Genomic DNA, 22,948 nt, shown 5'->3' with positions numbered 1-22,948 from the left:
CTGTTGCCCGAGGGCGGCCGCCGGAAAACGGGATGGGAGCGTTGAAACAAATTATCGCGAGAAGTGGAGTTCCTGGAGCCCCCCAGAACGGGGCGGAGGCCCAGAGGTGCACCACGTGGGGTTGCCGCTGGAGCTGACTCTGCGGCCGGCGTCCAGTTCGGGTGTAGGATTGAAGCTGGAACCGTGGAGATGCGGAAGGAAACTCCGCCTCCTCTAGTGCCCCCGGCGGCCCGCGAGTGGAACCTTCCTCCGAATGCGCCCGCCTGCATGGAACGGCAGTTGGAGGCTGCGCGGTACCGGTCTGGTGAGCCGAGATCGGGGCCTGGGAACTCCCTCAGCCCTGCCCGGGCCGCTCCTCCCGGGATGCCCCTCCCCGCCCACCCCCGCCCCGCGAGCCGGCCAGACCTCTTGCCTTGCGTCGCCGAGCTGTCCCCAGCACTGCCCCGCGCTCCCGAGCCCAGATCCTGACTCGGCCCACGTGTTGGTCGGTGCGGTCGCCATGGAGACCGGCCGATCCACGCCTCGCGCGCTGACAGCTTGTCCCTCCCCTAGATGGGGCGCTGCTCCTCGGGGCCTCCAGCCTGAGCGGCCGCTGCTGGGCCGGCTCCCTCTGGCTTTTCAAGGACCCCCGTGCGGCCCCCAACGAGGGCTTCTGTTCCGCTGGCGTCCAGACAGAGGCCGGAGTGGCAGACCTCACGTGGGTGGGGGACAGAGGGATCCTCGTGGCTTCTGATTCAGGTGAGTCACTTCCCCCCTTCATCTCCTCGTGTGGCATGGAGCGCTGGGGCTTGGGTTGGCTGGGCTGAGTGATGTTCCGAACCAGTGCGTGGAGGAGCCCGAGAGTGTAGGTCCTGAATGCAAAAGGCTGTGTAGGTGGGAAATATCTTTTCCAAGATTCTAAATTGCCAGGTGGGCTATCCTAGGAAAAGCCACAACAAAGTTAAGAACTGGGTTGGAACCATTTCCCTTCCCTCCTAACCGTGCGCTAGAAACCTCAACCTAGACCTAGGATGATCTTGATTTTAAAGATGATGCTGAGGCCTTCCATTTTCTTCTTAAATGTCTGCATTCTTCGTTTTGAATGTCAGGCTCAGCAGTGGAGACTTTGAAACTGAAAAAATTCGAAATTTGAAACTAAAAAAACCTCATTGCACGGCGGTTTAAAAGGGGCACGTCGAAGATTGCTCTTCACACCAAGTGCAAGACACACAGTCAAGTGCAGCAGATATTTATGAGTGTCCAAATAGTTGGGAAGGGTTAGCGTCACTGGACTGTGTGCTGCTTTGACAGTTAGGGGGTCTTCATCCTTGTGCCCTGTTCGCTCACTGGAAGTGGAAACATGGGTTCTAGAGACTTTTGCCTTTTCCTGTCTTTTTTGAGGCACTTCCCCCTTGTAGTTGCCTGGGTTGCTACTAGGAAGACAGTAATGCAGCAGAAAGACAAGCCTGGGAAGTCGGCTAACCCCTCTGATGATGTGGCTTTTGCTTTTATGAGAAAAGCAATGTTCATTTAGTAACGATGACTACCTGAGTCTTAGAAGTGAATTTCTGTCTTGATATAATTCAAGCTTATGTTTCTCTCACCCCTAACCCCTACCCCAACCACCCCCGCCAGGTGCGGTTGAACTGTGGGAGCTGGATGAGAATGAGACACTTATAGTCAGTAAGTTCTGCAAGTACGAGCACGATGACATCGTGTCTACCATCAGTGTCCTGAGCTCCGGCACGCAGGCTGTCAGTGGTGGCAAAGACTTCTGGTGGGTCCCTGTTCTCGCTGCTCCCACCTCTGGGCCTCTTTTGCATGTCCTTGCTGTCCTATTAACCTGCTCAGGGCATAAGAAGCTGTTGACTGATAATAGCATGCTTTTTGCAGTCCATTGCAAATGGACCATAGGAAGAGTCCAGGAAGCAAGGACGTGAGACGTGTTGCTGAAAGGAAGTTCTTGTTTGAGCCTTTTTATGTTAGTAGGAGAGATCAAGCTTAAGTGTCCGTTTCCTTTTGCTTCTCAGCATCAAAGTTTGGGACCTTGCCCAGCAGATGGTGCTAAATTCATACCGAGGTGAGTATTCCTTCTTTTTTGTCCTGGCCTTAGCTGTTTTGTTTTTATTTTCCCCTGTGGGTGATTTGAACTTTGCTTGGGTGTTGGAGAAGCAGTTCCGTGTTCGCCTGCCTGCTAGTTTTCTTCTAAAATTATAGGCTCCAATATCTGCTCTTATCCCTTTTCTCATTTTCCTTATTTCTTTTTGGTTTTAAAGTTATATTTATTTTATTTGAAAAGCTGAGTTACAAAGAGAGAGAGAGAGAGAGAGAGAGAGACATTTGCTGGTTTATTCCCCCAATGGCTGTAATGGCCAGGGCTGGGCTAGGAGCCAGGAACACCACCCTGGTCTCCCACAAGGGTGGCAGGGGCCCAAGAACTTGGGGGCCATTTTCTGCTGCTTTTCTGGCCACATTAACAGGGAGCTGGATCAAAAGTAGAGCGGCAGAGACTCAGCCAGCACTCACAGATGCCAGTGTCACAGTTGGCGGTTTAACCTGCTACGCCACAACACTGGCCCCTCATTTTCCCTGTTTCTGTTGATGATCTTACCTCCTTCTCGAGCACAGAGAGTTCAGACTCTCAGTCCTGTTCCGCTTCTGCTGTTCCTCTACTGTTGGTTCCCAGGCTCTTGTGAGTCGTCTTCCATTTGGTCCATCCGCTCGCTGTGCATTTCTCCTGCGCCCAGTCATTTTCAGGCCCTTCCGCACACAGACGGAAGCCTGTCTCACACCTGGAACCTTCGGCTCTTTTGGTCGTTCATTGGTTCCTGTCTGTAGATCAGAATACCGTTTTTATGTCATGGCTTGCAAGCCCTTTTCACTGTCATTCTCCTCGTAGGCATGCAGTCCTGGCCTGAGCCAGTCACAGTAGATCCTTGACATTCTTGAACTTTTTAATATTCCCCTTCATAAAATGTTTATTTTCCTGGTCAGAACCATCTTTTTTTTTTTTTTTTTTTCCCTACGTTTTTCCTTTTTGCTTTCATTAGCAACATGAGCCATTGGGAGCCATTCCTCATGAAGATAATGTCTAGAACATGAAGTGCGGCTCGGGGCTGTGGATGCTGGGTGATCACTGTGGGTCTTCCAGTGGCTGGGTCCCTTTCCCTCACATGGTCCACCTGTAGGCCAGAGCAAAAATCACCGACTCGCACATCTCCCGGGCTTTCACATAAAGGGCAAATAGTGTTGAAATGCCAGTGCCCCCAGTCTACTATGCTTGCCTTTGATTTCTTAGACATGTGATGTGCTTTCCTGGATGATGCTAGCTGTTTTTTCAGCATTTCTTTCATTCGTGTCTCAGTCCTGACATGGATGTCCAAAGCTTTTGAGAGCAGAGGAACAATGTTTTCTTTCTTCATCTTTTGTATATCTCCATGGTGCTTATCTCAGAGCTTAGCTTTTTTCCAGGGAGCAATAAAGTCCTTTTCTAGCTTACCACCCATTCATTCCAGGGCTGGGAAAGAACTGTGGAAGGCAGTTTAATTCCACCCTTCTGTGTCAGAGGAGAGCTACTCAAACTGTCACGGCAAGTCTAATTGAAGGACTGTAGGGAAGTGGTTTCCACAGCCTCTGATTAACAGCAGTGATCATCAAAAATGTTTACTCTTAGAATATTTTGATAATCCTCCGCCTTGCGGCGCTGGCACACCGGGTTCTAGTCCCGGTCGGGGCACCGATCCTGTCCTGGTTGCCCCTCTTCCAGGCCAGCTCTCTGCTGTGGCCAGGGAGTGCAGTGGAGGATGGCCCAAGCCCTTGGGCCCTGCACCCCATGGGAGACCAGGAGAAGCACCTGGCTCCTGCCATCGGATCAGCGCGGTGCGCCGGCCGCAGCGCGCCTACCGTGGCGGCCATTGGAGGGTGCACCAACGGCAAAAAGGAAGACCTTTCTCTCTGTCTCTCTCTCTCACTGTCCACTCTGCCTGTCAAAAAAAAAAAAAAAAAGAATATTTTGAAAACTGTACTCCCTCATGTTTTAAAATTGCTAGCTAAAAGATTTTAAGCTGCAAAAGAGATAGTTTCTAACATCATTTATCATATACTTATATACTTTCAAGTATTTGTTAGCATTTTTGATTTGCAGATTAAGCCTGTTTGATTTGTACAAAATGTCTTCTCAAATAGCCTTTCAGGCAAAAATCCAGTATGCATTGTTAAGCCAGTTTCATAAGTTAGACTTAACTTTTTATCAAGAAAAGTTGAATTCATTGCTAAATTCTGGCAAATGTGTTAGAAGTGTCTTCCTACAACACCTATCAGATCTCTCAGCTGTTTTTGCTAGGTGTAGGTAAGGCGCAGAGCCATACTGGAGTGCATGATGTGACTGAAACAAGCTAAGTCCCCTTCACTGAATTTTGCCAGTGTTCCTGCTCTGGAGCTCCCTGGCTCTTAGGAAAAAGCCCCTTTTGCTCTTTAGGTTGGAACCTTTGGATTTTTACACCCCATGGAAAGGTTCGGGATGAGTAAGAGCCATGTGTTCCTTCTGTAAGGTAGGAGACACATGACTGAAAGTAGAGGCAGTTGAATTTTAGGCAAGAGAACTTTGGAGAAATTGATTTTCCTAAGTATCAGCACCCCGAACTTCCTCAAAAATTGTGTGTTTTACTTGGAGATACAGGGGCTCCAGTTATGAAAACTGCTATTCTGAACTTGGCTCCCGTATCCAGGATACCTTACTGGAGTTCACTGTGCTTACTAAGCCCCTCATTTCTCCTTCATCATCTTTGCAAGTTTTTTGCCCAGACATTTTTAGGTTTTAGAACACTTTAGCCTTTTTTTTTTTTTTTTTAAATTGTTTATTTATTTGAAAGTCAAAGTTATGCAGAGAGAGAGAGAGGTCTTCCATCTGTTGGTTCACTCCCCAAATGGCTGCAATGGCCAGAGCTGTGCTGACCCTAAGCCAGGAGCCAGGAGTCTCTTCTAGGTCTCCTATGCGGATGCAGGGGCCCAATGACTTGGGCTGTCTTCTGCTTTCCCAGGCCACAGCAGAGAGCCAGATCAGAAGTGGAGTAGCCAGGACACGAACTGGCATCCAGATGGGATGCCAGCGCTTCAGGCCAGGGTGTTAACCCGCTGTGCCACAGGGCCGGCTCCGGCACTTTAACCTTTCTTCTTAGGTTTTATCTAGTCCTTTTCTCTCACAGAATTTGCTAAATGACAACAGGCCTGTGTCTTCAGATTCCCTCTCACCCCTTGATTGTATCTGGCTTGCCTTGTAGAGCCCTCAGTTGCCTCTGTCATGTTTTGTTTTCTCTCCTTCACAGCTCACGCAGGGCAGGTCACCTGTGTCGCTGCCTCGCCCCATAAGGACTCCGTGTTTCTTTCGTGCAGTGAGGTGAGATGCTGCCTCTGCTCTCCTAACCACACACCAGCCCTCTGTAGGCCAGAGTCTCTGGTGTGGAGAACTGGCCAGCAGTTGGTCCTTTGGCTTGTGAGACCATTTGAATGCTCCTCTTTCTTTTAGGACAATAGAATTTTACTGTGGGATACCCGCTGTCCCAAGCCAGCGTCACAGATGGGTGAGTCTGAGAGCCCTGGGGGAGGCTCTAGGAGCTTACCTGGAAGAAATGTTCTCTGACTAGAGTCAGAGGAAAACTGCTGTGTATGACATAAGTGACATAATTTTTTTCAGCTGGGGCTCTGCTAACCCCACTCTGTGCAATGAGTACAGAGAAGGAGGGAGAGGGGCTGGTTCCTGGGGGGTGATTTGCTTGGTCAGATGAGTGGGCAGAGGGCCAGAATTGGTATCTTCATGCTTGGTGTTTGAAACTTAGCTAATGTCTGGAAAGCGCAGGAGGCTGATGGATTAAGGTAGTTTCTGAGGTGCAGGAATGAGCACCCTGCTGCCTTAGCAGGGTGTGGGAAACGGAGTAAAGGTGCTCCTTGGAGTTAGAGTGACTTCTTTTGAGAAAGTGCTTCCTGTGGGTTCTGAGTTTTATTCTGGATCCTTCTTTCCTTTGCAGGCTGCAATGCCTCTGGCTACCTTGCTACTTCACTGGCTTGGCATCCTCAGCAGAGTGAAGTCTTTGTCTTTGGTAAGGCAGCGTGTCAGACTGCGTGTTGGCTCTGGGCACGGGCGGGTGGGAGAGGAAGCTCACTGGGTGCTGCACAGGCTCTTGCTGCTCCATCGCACAGCAACTTGAGCTGATGGATTGTAGTAATGGAGGGGTCAGGAAGGGGCATGACTCAAAAGTACTTGCAATTTAGCTTTGGTGAGCATAATGGTTTTTTCCCCAGTGAATCGATTCCTGTTTGTTCTGGCTCCTGTATTCTGGGCATGCCTAGTGGTTAGTGAGCCACAGAGCAAGTGCTTTGTTGTATTGGGAATTCTGTCCCATTGTGTGTTGAGTGGTACTGTTGTCTTGGTAATGAGGCCAGGCATACGGTGACATAGCTTATGGTTAAAATGACAGCTGCTTCATTCATTCACGCAGTTTTCACAAGCACCTCATAGTTGTTATTCCTGTTTTGCAAAAGAAACTGATGCTCAGAGCAGTCGACTTGTCCAGGCTTGAGAAACTGGGATTCAGATCTGGATCTGGCTGACCCCACAGCCCGTGCGCTTAACCTCTGCACCGTGTTCCCTTTGTTCTGCAGGTGATGAGAATGGGACTGTCTCTCTCGTGGACACCAAGAGTGCGGGCTGTGCGCTCAGTTCTGCTGTGCACTCGCAGTGTGTCACTGGGCTGGTGTTCTCGCCCCACAGGTACAGTCCTTTGTCATCGGGGACCTGAGGGGCCTGAATGGGAACAGGCTGTGTAGGCGAAGCACTGCTGACTGGGCGGCCCCTTGGAGCACACGGTACTCTGGCCCCGCTCTCAGAGCTGCAGAGATCTCTCAAGCCTGGGGACCTTTCTTGGGTTCCATAGGCTGTGTGAAAATGGTTGAAAAGGGGCCTCATTTTTGCTTAGCACCCAAAGTGACTAATCCGTGGGCTCCTGGGCTGGGTGCGGGGAGAGCCTCTGTTTCTGGGTTGCTGTCGAGGCCACAGAGAGGGGCCAGATGCGGTGGTTTGTGGCCAGGATAATGGTCAACCTGACTTTGCTCCATTCCCTGGAACTTGTAACGGGGACTTGCAGGGTTGCGACCTCAGCCGCAGCTGGCCCAGGGAGGGTGGTGGTGGGGATCCTCGGGCTTTCCTCTCCCAACCCTCTGCTCGCTCTCCCAGTACGCCCTTCCTGGCCTCTCTCAGCGAAGACTGCTCGCTTGCTGTGCTGGACTCCAGCCTTTCCGAGGTGTAAGTGTGGCGTGGAATCCCGTGACACGGAGTCGGGCAGGGAGCAGCGGGCGGTGGGGCGTCTTTCTCCTCAGAAGTGGGCATAGCCTCTGTGGAGGGACGGGCTGACGGAAGCAGGCAGAGTGTTGACAGCTGGCTGTGTTGCTGGGGGAGGAGGAGTGTGGGTGGTGGGTGGGATTTCCAAGTCTAATCTTCAGTCCTCTCCCACCAGGAGACAATGTAGCCTTTTCCCGTAAAGAGCCAGGACTGTGCAGTGCAGCCTGCGGTAGGGTAAAAGGCACCAGAGCCAAGATCTGAGTTAGGGCTCTGTCTTCGCCGTGGCTTGCTGTCTGAGCCTGACTCGTGTCCCTGCCTCACTCTGTCTGCCACTCTTTGTTATGAGAATGGAGGGCTGGGTGGCATGGCTGGTGGCACACACCGTGGGTAGTTACACTGTTGTCCTGGTGATAAAGCCACACACAGACAATGTGCCCTGCATCTTTGGGTCTGTCTTCCCCAGGTGCGCATTTTCTTGTCTCTGCCATGCTCAGACTGTTTTTGTTTCTCTCTTGTAGGTTTAGGAGCCGGGCCCACAGAGACTTTGTCAGAGACGCTACTTGGTCCCCGCTCAATCACTCCCTCCTTACCACGGTGGGCTGGGACCATCAAGTCATCCACCATGCCGTGCCCACAGAGCCTCTCCCAGCCCCGGGACCTGAGAGTGTGGCCGAGTAGGTTGGATTTCAGACGGCAAGCAGATCTGCTCCCGTGCCCCGCCCCTCAGCGTGAGACAACCAGAGCCTTTTACAGAGGGGCGACACCCTAGATCTGTGCGGTTAATCCGCCCTGTCTCTGCCTGAGGGAGGCCGGATTCTGGGAGCCTGTAGTCACAGAGAGGAAAGGCTTGGAACACGGGAATGTAAGTGTGTAGGTGTGTGTGCAGATCTCTAGTTGTTGGTGGTGGGAGGAATCAACAAGAAATCCATCCCACATCTTCCCCGAGCACCGCCCCCAGCCTCCCCTCCGCAGATGTCCACTGCTTCCCGTGTAGCTGTCTCAGGAATTGCCCGTGTCTGGGTGGGGTGTGGGATGGGGGCACCCTGGGTTCTTGGAAGCAGCTCTCGATGCCCCTCAGGGACAAGAGCAACATTCTGAGCTCTTCTGTTCCCCAAACTTCAGCCCAGCTACTTTGAGGAAGAGGCAGGACACGCCACAGTGGTACACAAACTCCTTGCCGTTAAACCGAGTCAGAAACCAACTTTCTGGCTGGAGCGTGTGTGAAGCCCGTAGCTTCTCCTTCACGCCCCCATCCCGCTCCCGAATGATGTGTGTGTGAGGGATGAGTGTTCTGTCAGACTCCATAAAGAAAAGTTTGGAGATGATGGAGGCTTAAAGACATTTCAGTTATATTAGCAAACTGACATAGACTGTTACAGAGAAATCTCGGCTCCTTCTCCCACCCGAAAGCAGCCTGGCACCTGACCTCTCCTGCCCCTGGCCCCTTTCCCTGGATAGAGGAAGTCTGCATGCTGTGTCTGTGGACTCCGGAGGTTTTTAATTCCAGCATCAGAGAATTAAAAATGATTGTTGATGGAATAAAGAGGCATTGTCAGCCTGTGTGTTTTGCAGTACGTGTGGTACTTCACTTGGGCAGGTCACCAGGGTGCATTGTGTAGCCCATCGCCTTCTGTGTGCTCGCTCACTTCCCAGAGTGGCTAGCTGGAATATAGGTGAACATTTATTTGTTCCTTGGGTTGGCAGAGTGGATCAGTTACTGATTGTGTTAAAACTAAATACAATCTATTACTTAATTTGGAGTTTAGGTAAAATTATGAAACTGGGCAGTTTGGAGGAATTTGGACACAATCGTCCCAGCTCTGTCCATTGTGGCCATCTGGGGAATGAACCATCAGGTGGATGAACTTTCTCTCTCACTCCCTGTCTCTGTAGCTCTATCTCTCAATAAGTAAATTTTTTTAAAAAAGACTTTTATTTATTTGAGTTACACAGAGAGATAAGGAGAGGCACAGAGAAAGAGGTCTTCCATCTGATGGTTCACTCTGCAATGGCCGGAGCTATGCCGATCCGAAACCAGGAGCCAGGAGCTTCTTCTGGGTCTCCCACGTGGGTGCAGGGGCTCAAGGACCTGGGCCATCTTCTACTTCTTTCCCAGGCCATAGCAGAGAGCTGGGTTGGAAGTGGAGCAGCCGGGTCTTGAACCAGCGTCCATATGGGATGCCAGCGCCTCAGGCCAGGGTGTTAATCCACTGCGCCACAGCTGGCCCCATAAGTAAATCTTTAAAAAAAAAAAAGTGATGGAGAAAAAAACTATAAGAGATTAAAATCCAAGGAAACCTGTGTGCCCAGAGAATCTTCAGAAAGTTCATGGAAAATATGTTTGAAAAAATGTACGAATGGATTTCAAAATTTTTTGAACCCAAATCAATACCTTTTAATTCCATTTCCCCACAAATTTAAAAGTGTCCATGTGTCAAGGTGGTTAAAATGATATCAAAGAAGGAGCAATGTTTGAAGAACAGTCTTTTATGGTGAAAAATGTGTATGTTTGGGTTCAGGGAAACCTGTGCTGATGAGACTAATTCACATATACGAGTGCTCGCTACCAAGATCTTTGCAAACCTACTCACAGTTCAGTATGTGACCACAGTGAATGGGTGGATGGATAGGTTGTAATAAGGAAAGAAAACAGTTCAAAGTGTGCTCAGTGAGAAGAGTCTTATCACACGTGGGTAAATCAATAGGTCCTTAGCTTGGGAATAGTTCCAGTAAAATAAGCATGGACTTACTGATGATGGGAGAGAGAGAGTAGTTTTGTTTGGTTAAAAACAAAAATCACAAAAAAATACCAAAAATTTCAGGGGCCAGCGTAGAGGGTTAAGCAGCTGCCTGCGACGCTGGCATCCCATGAAGGGGCTGGTTCATGTCCCCGGCTGCTCCATCTCCTTCCTGATGGGCCTGAGAAAGCAGCAAAAGATGGCCCTAGTACTTGGGCCCCTGCCACCCACATGGGAGACCCGGATGAAGCTCCTGGATCCTGGCTTTGGCATGGGCCAATCCTGACTATTGTAGCCATTTGGGTAATGAACCAGCAATTGGAAGATTTCTCTCTCCTTTCTGTAATTCTGCCTTTCATAAATGTCTTAAAAAACAAAAAAATTTGCCTTTAACATCACTGGTTCCAATGTCTAAATATGAGTAAATCCATTTCCTAACTAGATTATTCTCACTTCAAGGTCCATTAACGCTTGACTGACTATATTCTGCTGAACTCTGGTCTACCACAGTCTAAGAGACTAATCCCTTGGCCAGTGCTCAGAACCACAAAGTACTGAAGAGAGCGTACGTGTGGCTTTGTCAGACACGGGGTTGGGATGTCTCCCGCCTGACATGACAATCTGGTATACAAAAGCTATACAGACATTACCTACTGGTTTACAATCACAACAGCTCCCTGCTAGTGCACCTGGGAAAACAGTGGGCAGTGGCCCAAGTACTTGGACCTCTGCACCCATGTAGGAGATCCGGAAGAAGCTCCTGGCTCCTGGATTTGGATCAGCTCAGCTCCAGCTGTTGCGGCCATTTGGGGAGTGAACCAATGAATAGAAGTTCTCTCTCTGGCCAGTGCTGCGGCTCACTAGGCTAATCCTCCGCCTATGGCGCCGGCACCCCGGGGTTCTAGACTCGGTTGGGGTGCCGGATTCTGTCCCGGTTGCTCCTCTTCCAGGCCAGCTCTCTGCTGTGGCCCGGGAGTGCAGTGGAGGATGGCCCAAGTGCTTGGGCCCTGCAACCGCATGGGAGACCAGGAGAAGCACATGGCTCCTGGCTTTGGATCAGCGCGGTGCGCTGGCCACAACAGCCATTGTGGGGTGAACCAACGGAAAAGGAGACCTTTCTCTCTGTCTCTCTCTTACTGTCCACTCTGCCTTTCAAAAACAAAAAACAAAAACAAAACAAAACAAAAAAAAACAGAAGTTCTCTCTCTCTCCTCTCTCCTCTGTAACTGCCTTTAAAAGAAATCTTTAAAAAAAATAAAACTTATTTGAAAGGGAGAGAGTGCTGTCATCTGCTGGTTCACTCTTCAAATGCCTACCATTTCTGGGCTAGGCCAGGCCAAAACCAGAAGCTGAGAACTCCAGCATATCACTCAACATCATGGCAGAGACCCAACCACCTGAGCCATCATCTGCTCTCCTCCCAGGGTGTACATTAACAGGGAACTGGAATTGGGCGTGGAGCCAGGACTGAAACCCGGGCGCTGCAGGAGATGTAAGCGTCTCCACCAATTCAGAACCATATGCCAGCCCCCAAGTTCCTTTCTGATATCTTGATTTATCCTCTGACTCATTGGTTGTTCAGGAATGTGTTAATTTCCATATATTTGTGATGTTTCCAAAATCCTTCCTATTAATGATTTCTAGTTTTACATTATTGTGTTCAAATAAGATAGCTGATATGATTTATTTCTTCTGAAACTTTTAAAAAATATTTATTTACTTATTTGAAAGTTAGAGACATACAGAGAGAGAAGGAGAGGCAGGGAGAGGTCTTCAGTCTGCTGTATCACTCCCCAGTTGGCCGCAATAGCTGGAGCTGCGCTGATCCAAAGCCAGAAGCCAGGAGCTTCTGCCGGGTCTCCCACACAGGTGCAGGGGCCCAAGGACTTGAGCCATCTTCCACTGCTCTTCCAGGCCATAGCAGAGAGCTGGACTGGAAGAGGAGTAGCCAGGACTAGAACCAGTGCTCATATGGGATGCTGGAGCCACAGGCGGAGGATTAACCTGTGCTACAGCGCCAGCCCCTGTTATAACGTTTTTGTGGAAGACTATTTTGTCTGATATGAAGTGTAGCAGTTCCAGCTGTCTATTGGTCATCACTTGCATGGAATTGTTTTGTTTGTTTTACTATTCCTTCACTTTAGTCTTCGTGTGTCCTAAAAGTTAGAGTCTGTTGAAGAGAGCGTATTGTTGGATTTTATTTTTTTTATTCCATTCAAGTACTCTATCTTTTCATTTAAGAATTTATTTGATTTACAGTCAATAATTGTGGACTGTGCTCCCTTCTTCGGGTGTTCTCTTTCCTTTGTGATTTGTTCTTTTTTCTTTTTTTTTTTATAAGTGATGTGCTTTGATTCCTTGCTCCTTTTTTTTGTGTGTGTCTGTTAGAATTTTTAAATTTCCTTTGTAATTACTATGGGGCTTACAAAATGCATCTCATAATTATTCTAATTTAAGCTGGCAACAGCTTAACTTGATTGCATATAAAACCCCAAACTTTTATCCCTCCAAGGATTTTATGCTATGGAGTCGGGCTTTCCATTTTTTGATATCTTATGTAAATTAACAAGTTATTATAGCTACAGTCATGTGTTGGATTCCCTTTGGGAAATGTATTACTACGTGAGTTCACTATGGTTTGAGCACCAGGAGTGTGCTTACACAAAGCTGGACAGTACAGCCTATACACACGCAGGCTGTGTGGGAGGGAGTGCCATCCACGTGGCAGCTGTCTAATGAGCCATCGTCTAGTGCATGACTCGTTATTTTTAAGAGTTGTTTTAACTTTTGTGTCAGAGTTAAAAGTGATTTACACAGGATTCTAGTACTAGAGTATTCTGAATTTGACCACATATTTATCTTTAGCCTTTTATTTTTCACTTTATTATTTAGCATGCTTTCATTTCAACTTGAAGAGCTTCCTTTAGCATTTGCTGTAAGGCAAGCTTTTGTTTGTCAGGGAATGTCTTCATTTTTCCTTCATTCCTGAAGGATGTCTTTGCTGAATGTAATATTCTTGGTCAGCAGTGTTTTTGTCTTTCCAGCTCTTTGAATATGCAAGGAAACTTCAAAAAGTTCATGGAAAATGGAATTATGATACATTTATTTTAAAATCCATGCATGATTTTTTATAATGTACATTTTTCATGACCATTTTTAAGACTCTTCCTCATACAGAGAGATTTCAATTTTTCTTGCACAAAAATAAAGTTACCATAAATTTTGCTTTTTCACAAAGTTTTTGAGGTACCTACTCACTTTGCTTGCAAGGTTTCTGTTGGGAAGTCTACTGATAGCATATGGGGAACTCCTTACTTGTGGCAAATCTTTTTGCTCTTGCTGCTTTCAAGACTCTGAGGCTTACACATATTTATTTATTTGAGAGGCAGGCACTCAGGGTTCCCGTCTGCTGGCTCACTGCCCAAATGGCTGCAGCAGCTGGGCAGGATGGAGATCAAAGCCAGGAGCTGGGAACACAATCCAGGTCTCCTACAGGAGTGGTAGGAGCCCAGTCACTTGAGCTGTCACTGCTTCAGCCCAGGGTCTGCATTGGCAGGAAGCTGGAGTCAGGAGCTGGAGGCAGGAATCAAACCCCGGTACTCCGGCCTGGGATACAGGCATGTTAACTGCTGGGTTAGATGCCTGTCCTTTCTTATATTTTTGATAATTTGACTATGTCTCAGGGTAGTCTTTGGGTTTATCTTTTTTGAGGCTCTTTAAGTGTTATGAATGTGACCGTCTGTTTACCACTTGAGATTTGAGAAGTTCTCATGCAGTATTTCTTTAAATAAGCTTTCTACTCCTCCTTTTTCCATATTTTCTTCTGGAACATTATTTTACATTTGATGGTGTTCTATAAACTCCTCTTGCTGTCTTGCTGGTTTTTTTTCTGTCCCTCTAATTCAGGAGTGGGGAATGTCTGGTCCGTGGATCATTCAGTGTGGCCCTGCCAAGCCAGCTGCAGGTGGGACGCAGTAGATCTATAGCAGGCTAACGTTTGACTTGGTACATTTGTATGACCCACAGATGACACTGTAAATGTCCAAATGGCCCTTGGCAGAAAAAAGTTCCCCCACCCCTGCACTGGTTCCTTTCAAATGACTTTTCTCTAATGTTGCTTTCTTCTGCATGATCAAGTCTGCCGTTGAAGATTGCTGTTTTAAAATTTTCAACTCTGTAATTGAATCCTTTAGCTCTAGGACTCTGACTTTAAAAAATATTTTTGATTGCATTACTAAACTCATTATTAATCTAACTTTTCTTTTTTTTTTTTTTTTTTTTGACAGGCAGAGTGGATAGTGTGAGAGAGAGAGAAAGAGAGAAAGGTCTTCCTTTTTGCCGTTGGTTCACCCTCCAATGGCCGCTGCGGCCAGCACATCTCGCCGATCCGAAGCCAGGAGCCAGGTGCTTCTCCTGGTCTCCCATGTGGGTGCAGGGCCCGAGGACTTGGGCCATCCTCCACTGCCTTCCTGGGCCACAGCAGAGAGCTGGCTTGGAAGAGGGGCAACCGGGATAGAATCCGGCACCCCAACCGGGACTAGAACCCGGTGTGCCGGCGCCGCAAGGCGGAGGATTAGCCTGTTAAGCCATGGCGCCGGCCTAATCTAACTTTTCTTATTGTGCTTATGTTTACATTTCATTGAGCTTCTCAGAGATGATTATTTTAAATTTTTCTTTAAGCAGTTTGTTCATCTCTATTTCTTTTCAGTCTGTCACTGGAGCTTTGTTAGTTTCCTCTGATGGAATCCTGTATACCTCATTCTTCATGACATATGTAGCCTTGTGTTGGTGTCTGTACATTTGAAAGGAGGAAACATCTCTATTAGTCTTTTTTTTTTTTAAGATTTTTTTTTTTTAATTTGAAGGGCAGAGTTACAGAGAGGCAGAGAGAGAGAGAGAGAGAGAGAGAGAGAGAGGTTTTCCATCTGCTGGCTCATTCCCCAAATGGCTGCATTGGCAGGAGCTTGGCCCATCCAAAGCCTGGAACCAGGAGTTTCTTCCAGGTCTCCCATGTGGGTGCAGGGTCCCAAGCACTTGGGCCATCTTCTGCTGCTTTCCCAGGCCATATCAGAGAGCTAGACTGGAAGTGGAGAAGCCAGGACTCGAACCGGCACCCGTATGGGATGCCAGCACTGCAGGTGGCAGCTTTAACCGCTATGCCACAGCGCTGGCCCCTCTACTGGTCTTTACATGCAGGTTTCATCAAGTAAAGGCCTTCTCTTGTTGGGTCGCTGGGCTGAGAATTGCCTCTTGGGATCCCAGTTGAATGGGGTTGAAGATGGGACGTAGGGTTGCTGCTGAGTCCACAGTAGAGTCTGCAGTTGGTGGGCCTGTTAATAGGTCTTCTCCTGTCATGGATCCTCCTGGTCCCTAGGTGGACTGCACTGCCTCCAGGGCCTTGCTTGGTAAGGTTGGCACTGCAGTGAGGATCTGTTTCAGGGTCTGCAGACGGAGGGCCCATCATTAAGGTATACAAATGGGTGTGGCTTTCTTTAGGTCCCTGGAAGTGCTCCCACTGGGGAACTGAGTGGATCTCTGGGCAGGTAGTACTGGCCCTAGGTCATAGCTGAGAAGGGCTGGATCTGAGCCACAGGACTGCTTCAGGTTTAAAGTTGAGACTGAAGTCTACATGGCTACCACTGGGGTCCTGGACAGATGTGTCTTCTAGTGGGTCCCTGGGCAGGCAGGAATTCTCCCAGACTGCAGGTAAGGGTGGTGGGTGGGGCTGTAGCTGATTTACAGTCTATTTAAAAGTCCACAGTGGGACTGAGGTCATACTGAGGGTCCATGGGCAGGCAGGACTGACCTTAGACTGCAGCTAAGGGGGCTGGAGCCAATTGTCAGCATCCAGAGCTGGGAGTGAGATTGACAGACCCACAGGCTTGTCACTTAAGCCACTAACATGCACGACATTTCCTGGGACCCTGAGTGGATGGTTTTGGTAGCACAACAAAGGTCAAACAGGATGGTAGCTAAGTCTACAGGGGAATGTCACTATTTCCAGGTTTGGAATTGGGACCTTGGTTGGCCAGGCTTCCACCTGGGCAGGTGTATGTCTCTTTGAAACAACCCTTCTAGGTCTTAGGCTCCACTGGACTTTCACAATGCCCTACCTGTATCCCAAGACTCCCATGTAATTGTTGCTATAAGGGATGTGCGTGGGGGAGCCTCTGTTCTGCCAGCTTGCTGACCTGGGACTAGATCTAAAGAGTGAGTCTTAAAGGTTAAGTGTGGGTTAGCTGATGGTTGGGGCTGGGGAAGAATTCCAGATGGAAGTGATGGTGTAGAAGTGCTGCTGTGGAAGGAACCTCAAGCACAGTAGAACAGAGGGTCTCTGCAGTCCGGGTTAGATGAGGCAGGGACAGAGCAGCTGGGTTGCTGCTGCTGTGAGCCATAGTAAGAATCTCAAACAGAAGCAACATGCTGGGTGTGCTTTTAAAATAGATTGCATGGTTGTGATTTGGGGGGGAGGCAGTGGGAACTTAAAGGGGGGCCCCAGTTTTCTTTGCCCCTAGGGTATAGGCAGGTAAATTGGTTTGGCCATTTGAACATTCCCACCTGGGACTTAAACCTGGTGGTAGTGCTGCAAAGATTCAAGGACTGGGTAGCTGGGGAGGGTGTTGTGGCAGTGTGTGAAGCCTCTGTTTGGGGTGGCCACATCTGATTTCAGAGTGCTGGTTTGAGTCCCAGGTACTCTGCCTCTGATCCAACTCACTGCTAAGATGTCTGGGAAACAGCAGAAGGTGGCTCAAGCACTTGAGTCTTTGCTACCCATGTGGGAGACCTGAATGGAGTTTTTGGTACCTGGCTTCATCCTGGCACAGCTTTGGCTGTTGTGGCCATTTGGGGGAATGAACCAGTGATGGAAGTTTGCCCCTATCTCTCCCTCTCTCTATTATTCTGTCTTTTAAATAAACAAATAAGCCTTTTTTTTTTTTTAAAAGCCACAAAGCTTGGGTAGCTGGCAATGAATGACAGTAGCCCAGTGGTACCAGCAACAGGAGTAGCAGTGGAGTTTGCTAACAGGCTTCCCACAGCAAAAAACATCCATATATAAAGGCTGGGTCCCCAAGGTGGTGGTATTGGGAGGTGCTGTGGAACTTTAAGAGATGGGGCCTTGCAGAGAGGTCATTAGGTCACTGGGGCCCTGCCTTAGGAGAGTACTGTTGGGCCCCAGTCCCCTGTTCCTGGCTCAATATATGATCGATTTCCTGTCGCCACCACTTCCCTTTCCAGAGGCCAAACCATGGCCCCATCTGGGACTGTGAACCTCCAAAACTGAACTCAGTAACCCACTTCTCTTTATAAGTTAGCTGCCTCAGGTATTCTGTTGTAATTCAAAGCCAACACATTCTCCAGGATTTATCTGGGTTTTGCAGCAGCCAACTGGGTGAATTAAGGAAGATGTCTTAGAAATCATCACCTCTGAATTACTTAAGTCTTTGGGGGTGGCATTTTTTCCCTCTGCAGTTCCTCTAGGAATTAGTATTGCGTTCCTTTACTATGTTGTTTTATTGTGGGTGCTCGTATTCATACATGATTCCAAGAACTTTTGCTTGGCCCTTCCTACTATAATAATGCTTCTTCCATAGGTCCGTGAAATGAGGTGAGGATTCTGCTTGTTGCTGACTAAGTTCCAGTGTACATTCTGGGTCCTAAGGAATTAACCACAGGGATAAGCCCAGGGTCACACTGGGCCACTGTTAGATGAACTTGGGCTGGGACTCCATGTACCCCTAGAACTTCGTAAGCCCCCAGTGACAGGTAGACCAAGGTCTAAATCACGCACCAGGAAGCTGTGTGCAGAAAGCCTGCGCCCTCAGACCACAGGATGCTTTGGGTGACACAGCCAGAGTTGAATCAGACCACTGAGGGGCAGGCAGTCCGGATTGACATCTGAGTTACATCTTTAGTTTCGAATGTTTCTGATTTTTTTTTATTGCATCGTAAGGGTAGAATATACATGTTTGTTGAATAAACGAGTAAATGAATGAATGAATTGCTTTCAGGGCAATGCCATAGACTCTTAGAGTAGGAGAGGACCCCAGGTGTCAATTGGTTCCACCTGTTGGACAATTAGTGCAGTACTGTTAGGTGCTGACCTCACTGCCGATAGCAATAATCTTCAGCAACAGTTGCCACTGTGAGTGGTCAGCCCGAGCCAGCCATCTCACACTTGTCATCTCTGTTCCCCTAAGAGCATCCACGAAATATAGGGTCATTGTCAGATACATTGTTAAGTCTTTCTCGACCAACTGCCCCGCTCTGCCTGTTTCTAAGCCTGTATGTGCTCATTTCCTTGGCTGTACTTTTTCTCAGCTTGTTTCTCAGTTTGTTCCAAAGCCAGACCACTTAACTGCTGGTTCTGGGGCTACAAAGAGAGATCAATTATGGATCCTTCACTAAAACAGCTCACTTTGTAATAAAGGAGACAGTTTGTTTAATTAAAAAAAAAAAGATTTATTGTATTTATTTGAGAGGCAGAGTGACAGAGAGAGGGGGGGGGGTCTTCCATTCACTGGTTCACTCCCCAGATGGCTTCTTCAGTGGCTGGGAAGTCTGAAGCCATGAGCCTGGAACTCCATCTGGGTCCCCCAAGTGGGTACAGGGACCCAAACACTTGGGCTATCCTCCTCTACTTTCCCAGGCACTTCAGCAGGAATGCTAGACCAGAAATGGAGCAGCTGGGACTCAAATCAATGCTCATATGGGACGCTGGTGTCACAGGCAACAGCTTCACCTGCTGTGCCACAATGCTGGCCCCCATTTTGTTTAATTTTTAAATCTAGTGTTGCAAGTGTTTAAATAGTAATGCACTCTCAAGTTTGTGTGGAATGAAAGGAACAGAACAATGACAGCAACAACAAAGAGCTGTCTGCTTAGCCCAGGGCTGCTCGCCCTCTGCACTACTAAGTTATCAGTACTGCCCAAGTTTCTGTGGTGGGGCTGCCTTGTGCACTGCAGGGTGTTTAGCAGCATCCTTGGCTTCTATGCTTTAGGTACCAGACGCACACCCTCCACAATTGTTCCAACCCAAAATGTCTGCAGACCTTGTCAAGTGTCCCCAGGGGGCAAAACTGTGACCAATAGAGCACCACTGGCTTAAAAGGCAAAGAAAGGGACCACGGACAGACGTGCAATGACGTAGTCATCATCTCCTAATGATGGTCCTTTCGTCAGTTGGGATTTTTGTTTTGCTTTTACTACTTTGTGTTACAGATAAAACTGCAATGAACAAACCAGTGCTTTCTTTGCATATTTGGGCTAGTATATCTGTGTGATACATTTTTATAAGGGAAAGTACTGGGTTGTAGGATGTGTGTGTTTAGGTTTGCAGTGTTACCAAAATGACACCTAAAGAGATTAAACAAATAACACTACATTTACTATTTTATTAAAGATATTCTTTTTTGAAGTGCCTCGACATTTAAGCTTAAATAAGGCCTATGAAAGTATGGGTTTATATGCTAATATATATTCTCTGGTATACATTAAAACATATGCATTAGATATGAAAATAAAAAATCCTTCACCCACCACCCCAAATCATCTTTTATATCAAGTATGGGGAAATCTTCATTGTCAAGATTGGATAACTGACTGGAGAATTGACACTGATCTGTAGTCAACACTATTTGGATTCTCAGATTATTCAAGCCACTGATTTTGTTCAAGTCCTACTTCTGCATTCACAAGAGTGCTGTGAGGGATTCGGTCACATCTTGTTAAAACCAAAGCACTGAGAGCTTGGTTTATCTAGATAAATCTTCTAGAATATGAAAGCGGTTGCAGTTGTGTAGGAATTTCTTCAGTTAGTCACCCAAACAAGAGACATTGTAACTGTCTAATCTCCCTCGTGAGAAGAGCCCAAGTGCTGAGGAGGAGTATTTTCTGAGCGTCTGGGTGGCTGTGTAAAAATAAAAAGCAATGGGTGTATTATTATTATTATTTTTGACAACAAGAACTTGGGGAAAAGGATGAGGGCCAACAGAACAACACGGCACGCCGATTTTCTATAACCCTCATTCAGCATTTTGCTGTTAATCATCTGCTAGGCTCACAGAGTCACAGTTGCCTGCGCTTTGGCACGGTCATCCCTGAATTAAGCAGAGGTCATTCTTGCAGGTCCATTGTTAGGTCTTGGCGTTCTCAGCATCATCAGTTACTCTTGCAGGAATGGAGCGGTCAGGGCTGAGATCCATCCCTGCCACTGCGGCAGTGTGGGAACCCAGAAGGCTGAGCTGCAGGGGATGAGGTTCAGATGGGCAGGCGGACTTGGCATCTGTGATGGGTACAGCCAGGAGTCTGTGTGGAAAGGCACAAGCCCAGTGGAGAATCTGTGCTGTGCAGTCTTCAGCAGGGGTGCCAGCAGGTGGGGGACTCGGGAGTAGAGAGTGGCTGGCATTCCTCGTCAAGAAGATTTTAAGGAAGCCGGGTAGCTCTTGGGGTAGTGGGAGCCTGGCAAGATTGGGTCCGGACCAGGCCCTAGGAGTCAAGTGTGTGCTTGCAGTTTATAGAACAGGAAGTCAGAGCAGAGAACAGACGGCAAGAATTAGGAACTGGGGAACAAGCCCAATGTATACATGTATCACAGCATCACAGAATTTTCCGTATCAATTAATGAACAGACAACCACATCAGGGTTAACCTAACCAATAATACAAGTTATTGCCAAGCCTGATCCAGTGTTCAGACCACTACCTCCCTTACAGGTTAACATTGGCCCAGGTGGGACTCCAGGGACCCAGTACAGAGTAGGAACTGAATCTCGATCTATTTGATAAAAACAACTCATGTTTTCCTCACCGCACCCCTCATGCTGCTTCTCCATGAAAAAAGACACACACAGGGGACGTGACCAACCTGTTCACGAGGCCATAGGCTCCTTGAAGGAAGGAACTGCCTCAAGTTCCTAGGGGCACCTGGCACGTGCTCAAGGATTATTGTTGAATATGTAACGAAAGCAAAGACCAAGGAGCAGGTGGAGACCCAGTCTCTGAGAAGTGAGGTTCTCACAGCGTTCCAGGGAGCTCTCCCTGCCCAAGATATTCTATACTGTTTACTGTTTTAGTCCACAATAGCCAAGAAAACTGCTGTTTTAAAAATGGCGATTTTCCTGATTTTGTTCATACTGAAAATGAGGATAGATATTCTATGAATCTGGCCACTGATCATTGTTATTTTTCTTGGTCACATTGGAGGGTACTTCAAAACATTTGTGTAAAAATAGAATTAAAAGATAAGATCCTTTTGGTGCAAAAGTATTTGAAATCCATGTATAGGTTTTTTACCACATCATTTTCCATGCATTTTTTTTTAAAAAAAGATTTGCTTATTTATTTATTTATTTGAAAGGCAGAGTGACAGAGAGGAAGAGACAGAGAAAGAGAGATTTTCTATCTGCTGGTTCACTTTCCAAAAGGCTGCAAAGGATGGGCCTGGGCCAGGCTGAAGCCAGGAGCCAGGAACTCCATCCTGGTCTCCCACATGGGTGGCAGGGACCCAAACACTTGGGCCATCCTCTGCTGCCTTCCCAGGCACATCAGTAGGGAGCTGGATCAAAGTGGAGCAGCTGGGACTCAAACTGACACTCTGAAATGGGATGCCAGCATTGTGAGTGACAGCTTAACCTATTTGGCACACACCAGCCCTTTGCATGAACTTTTTGAAGTCTCTGTGTTATATCGACCCCTGCTTAGTACCTTGTGTTAGCACGTGTGGATTAGGAGCAGGGACACATCTTTATGAGGAGAAAGATACGGCCTGGGACCCCCGAGGCAGAGGGAGACAACTGATGGCTGCTAGCAGCGGGGGCTAACACAGACCTTTGTTTATTCTTGATACTGTGGTTGTTACACTTTTCCCAAGTTGGCTGTCAGACGTCCAGACGTGTCTTCATCACATTGCCGAGGGTCGTGGCACATTCTCACCATCGCTGCATACGCTGACTCCAATATTGTTGGCTCACTTAAAAATTCCGATTTGTGTCTTCTCTCTTGAGAAATTGAAGGCTCCACCAACACCGAGTCTTTCTCAGCTGTCTGACAGCGAAGCTTGGTGGAAGTGTGTCACTGGGCTTGAACCATTGTTCCTCTAAGAATGCAGAAATCAAGCTATGTTACCGCATCTGCTTCACCCACTGACATCACCTGCCTGGCAAGTGTCAGCCTTTGAGACTGAGACCCCACTGTGCTGCAGTTCACTGAGTCCTTACTATGTGCAAAGCACTGAAGGCACCCGTTCTCATACATTCTCTCTCAGCCTCACACAACCCTAGGAGTCGCTATCTCCCTTTTATAGGTGTAGAAACTAAAGTCACAGAAGCAAAGTAACTTGTCCATGATTCTGAAGCTCCTAGGTCATGACACAGGGATTCAGATCTATAATTAAAACCTTGAATTTGGGGCTGGCACTGTGGTGTAGCAGGTAAAGCCGCACCCTGCATGTGAGCACCAGTTCAAGTCCCAGCTGCTCTTCTTAGGATCCAGCTCTCTGCCAATGTACCTGGGAAAGTAGTGGAGGATGGCCCCAAGTCCTTGGGCTCTGCACCCACATAGGAGACCCAGAAGAAGCTCCTGGCTCCTGGCTTTGGATCGGCCCAGCAGCCGTTGTGGTCAACTAGGGAGTGAATCAGTGAATGGAAGACCTCTCTCTCTGCCTCTGCCTCTCTGTAACTCTGCCTCCCAAACAAATAAATAAATCTTAAAAAAATACATTGATTCTTAGAAAAACAAACAAACAAACAAAACCCCTGAACTCAAAGCCTAGGCCCAAAGCTGGGTCTCATATTATTATAACCTCATATTATGCTGCTTCTCCAAGCACTAAGTTACAACAATGGACTTATTACTAAACACAGTGTTTCTTCCCATACACAGGCCATGTGGGACTGACTTCC

The 22,948-nt window shown here is 47.9% G+C and overlaps 1 protein-coding gene across 1 annotated transcript; it reads left to right on the top strand.

Moving 5' to 3' along the window:
- The first annotated feature begins 5 nt into the window (after nucleotides 1-5).
- On the top strand, nucleotides 6-8,085 carry WDR77 (WD repeat domain 77). Its single transcript, XM_062191963.1, has 10 exons — nucleotides 6-304; nucleotides 553-738; nucleotides 1,615-1,756; nucleotides 2,010-2,059; nucleotides 5,304-5,374; nucleotides 5,504-5,558; nucleotides 6,003-6,074; nucleotides 6,637-6,745; nucleotides 7,208-7,276; nucleotides 7,831-8,085. Exons 1-10 carry the CDS (start codon nucleotides 190-192, stop codon nucleotides 7,988-7,990), a joined length of 1,029 nt encoding a protein of 342 aa, XP_062047947.1. The 5' UTR covers nucleotides 6-189; the 3' UTR covers nucleotides 7,991-8,085.
- The last annotated feature ends 14,863 nt before the right edge of the window (nucleotides 8,086-22,948 follow it).

The sequence above is a fragment of the Lepus europaeus genome, chromosome 5 (assembly GCF_033115175.1).
Source record: "Lepus europaeus isolate LE1 chromosome 5, mLepTim1.pri, whole genome shotgun sequence".
Classification (NCBI taxonomy): domain Eukaryota; kingdom Metazoa; phylum Chordata; class Mammalia; order Lagomorpha; family Leporidae; genus Lepus; species Lepus europaeus.
Note: the sequence above shows the minus strand (reverse complement) of the source record. Positions and strands in the feature narration are given on the sequence as shown.

What these genes read in the sequence shown, in the direction of transcription:
- WDR77 (XM_062191963.1), top strand. Translation starts at nt 190, where the DNA reads ATGCGGAAGGAAACTCCGCCTCCTCTAGTGCCCCCGGCGGCCCGCGAG. An exon ending in GGCTGCGCGGTACCGGTCTG is followed by an intron (nt 305 to 552) that starts GTGAGCCGAGAT and finishes TCCCTCCCCTAG; the next exon opens with ATGGGGCGCTGCTCCTCGGG. An exon ending in TGTTTCTTTCGTGCAGTGAG is followed by an intron (nt 5,375 to 5,503) that starts GTGAGATGCTGC and finishes TCTTTCTTTTAG; the next exon opens with GACAATAGAATTTTACTGTG.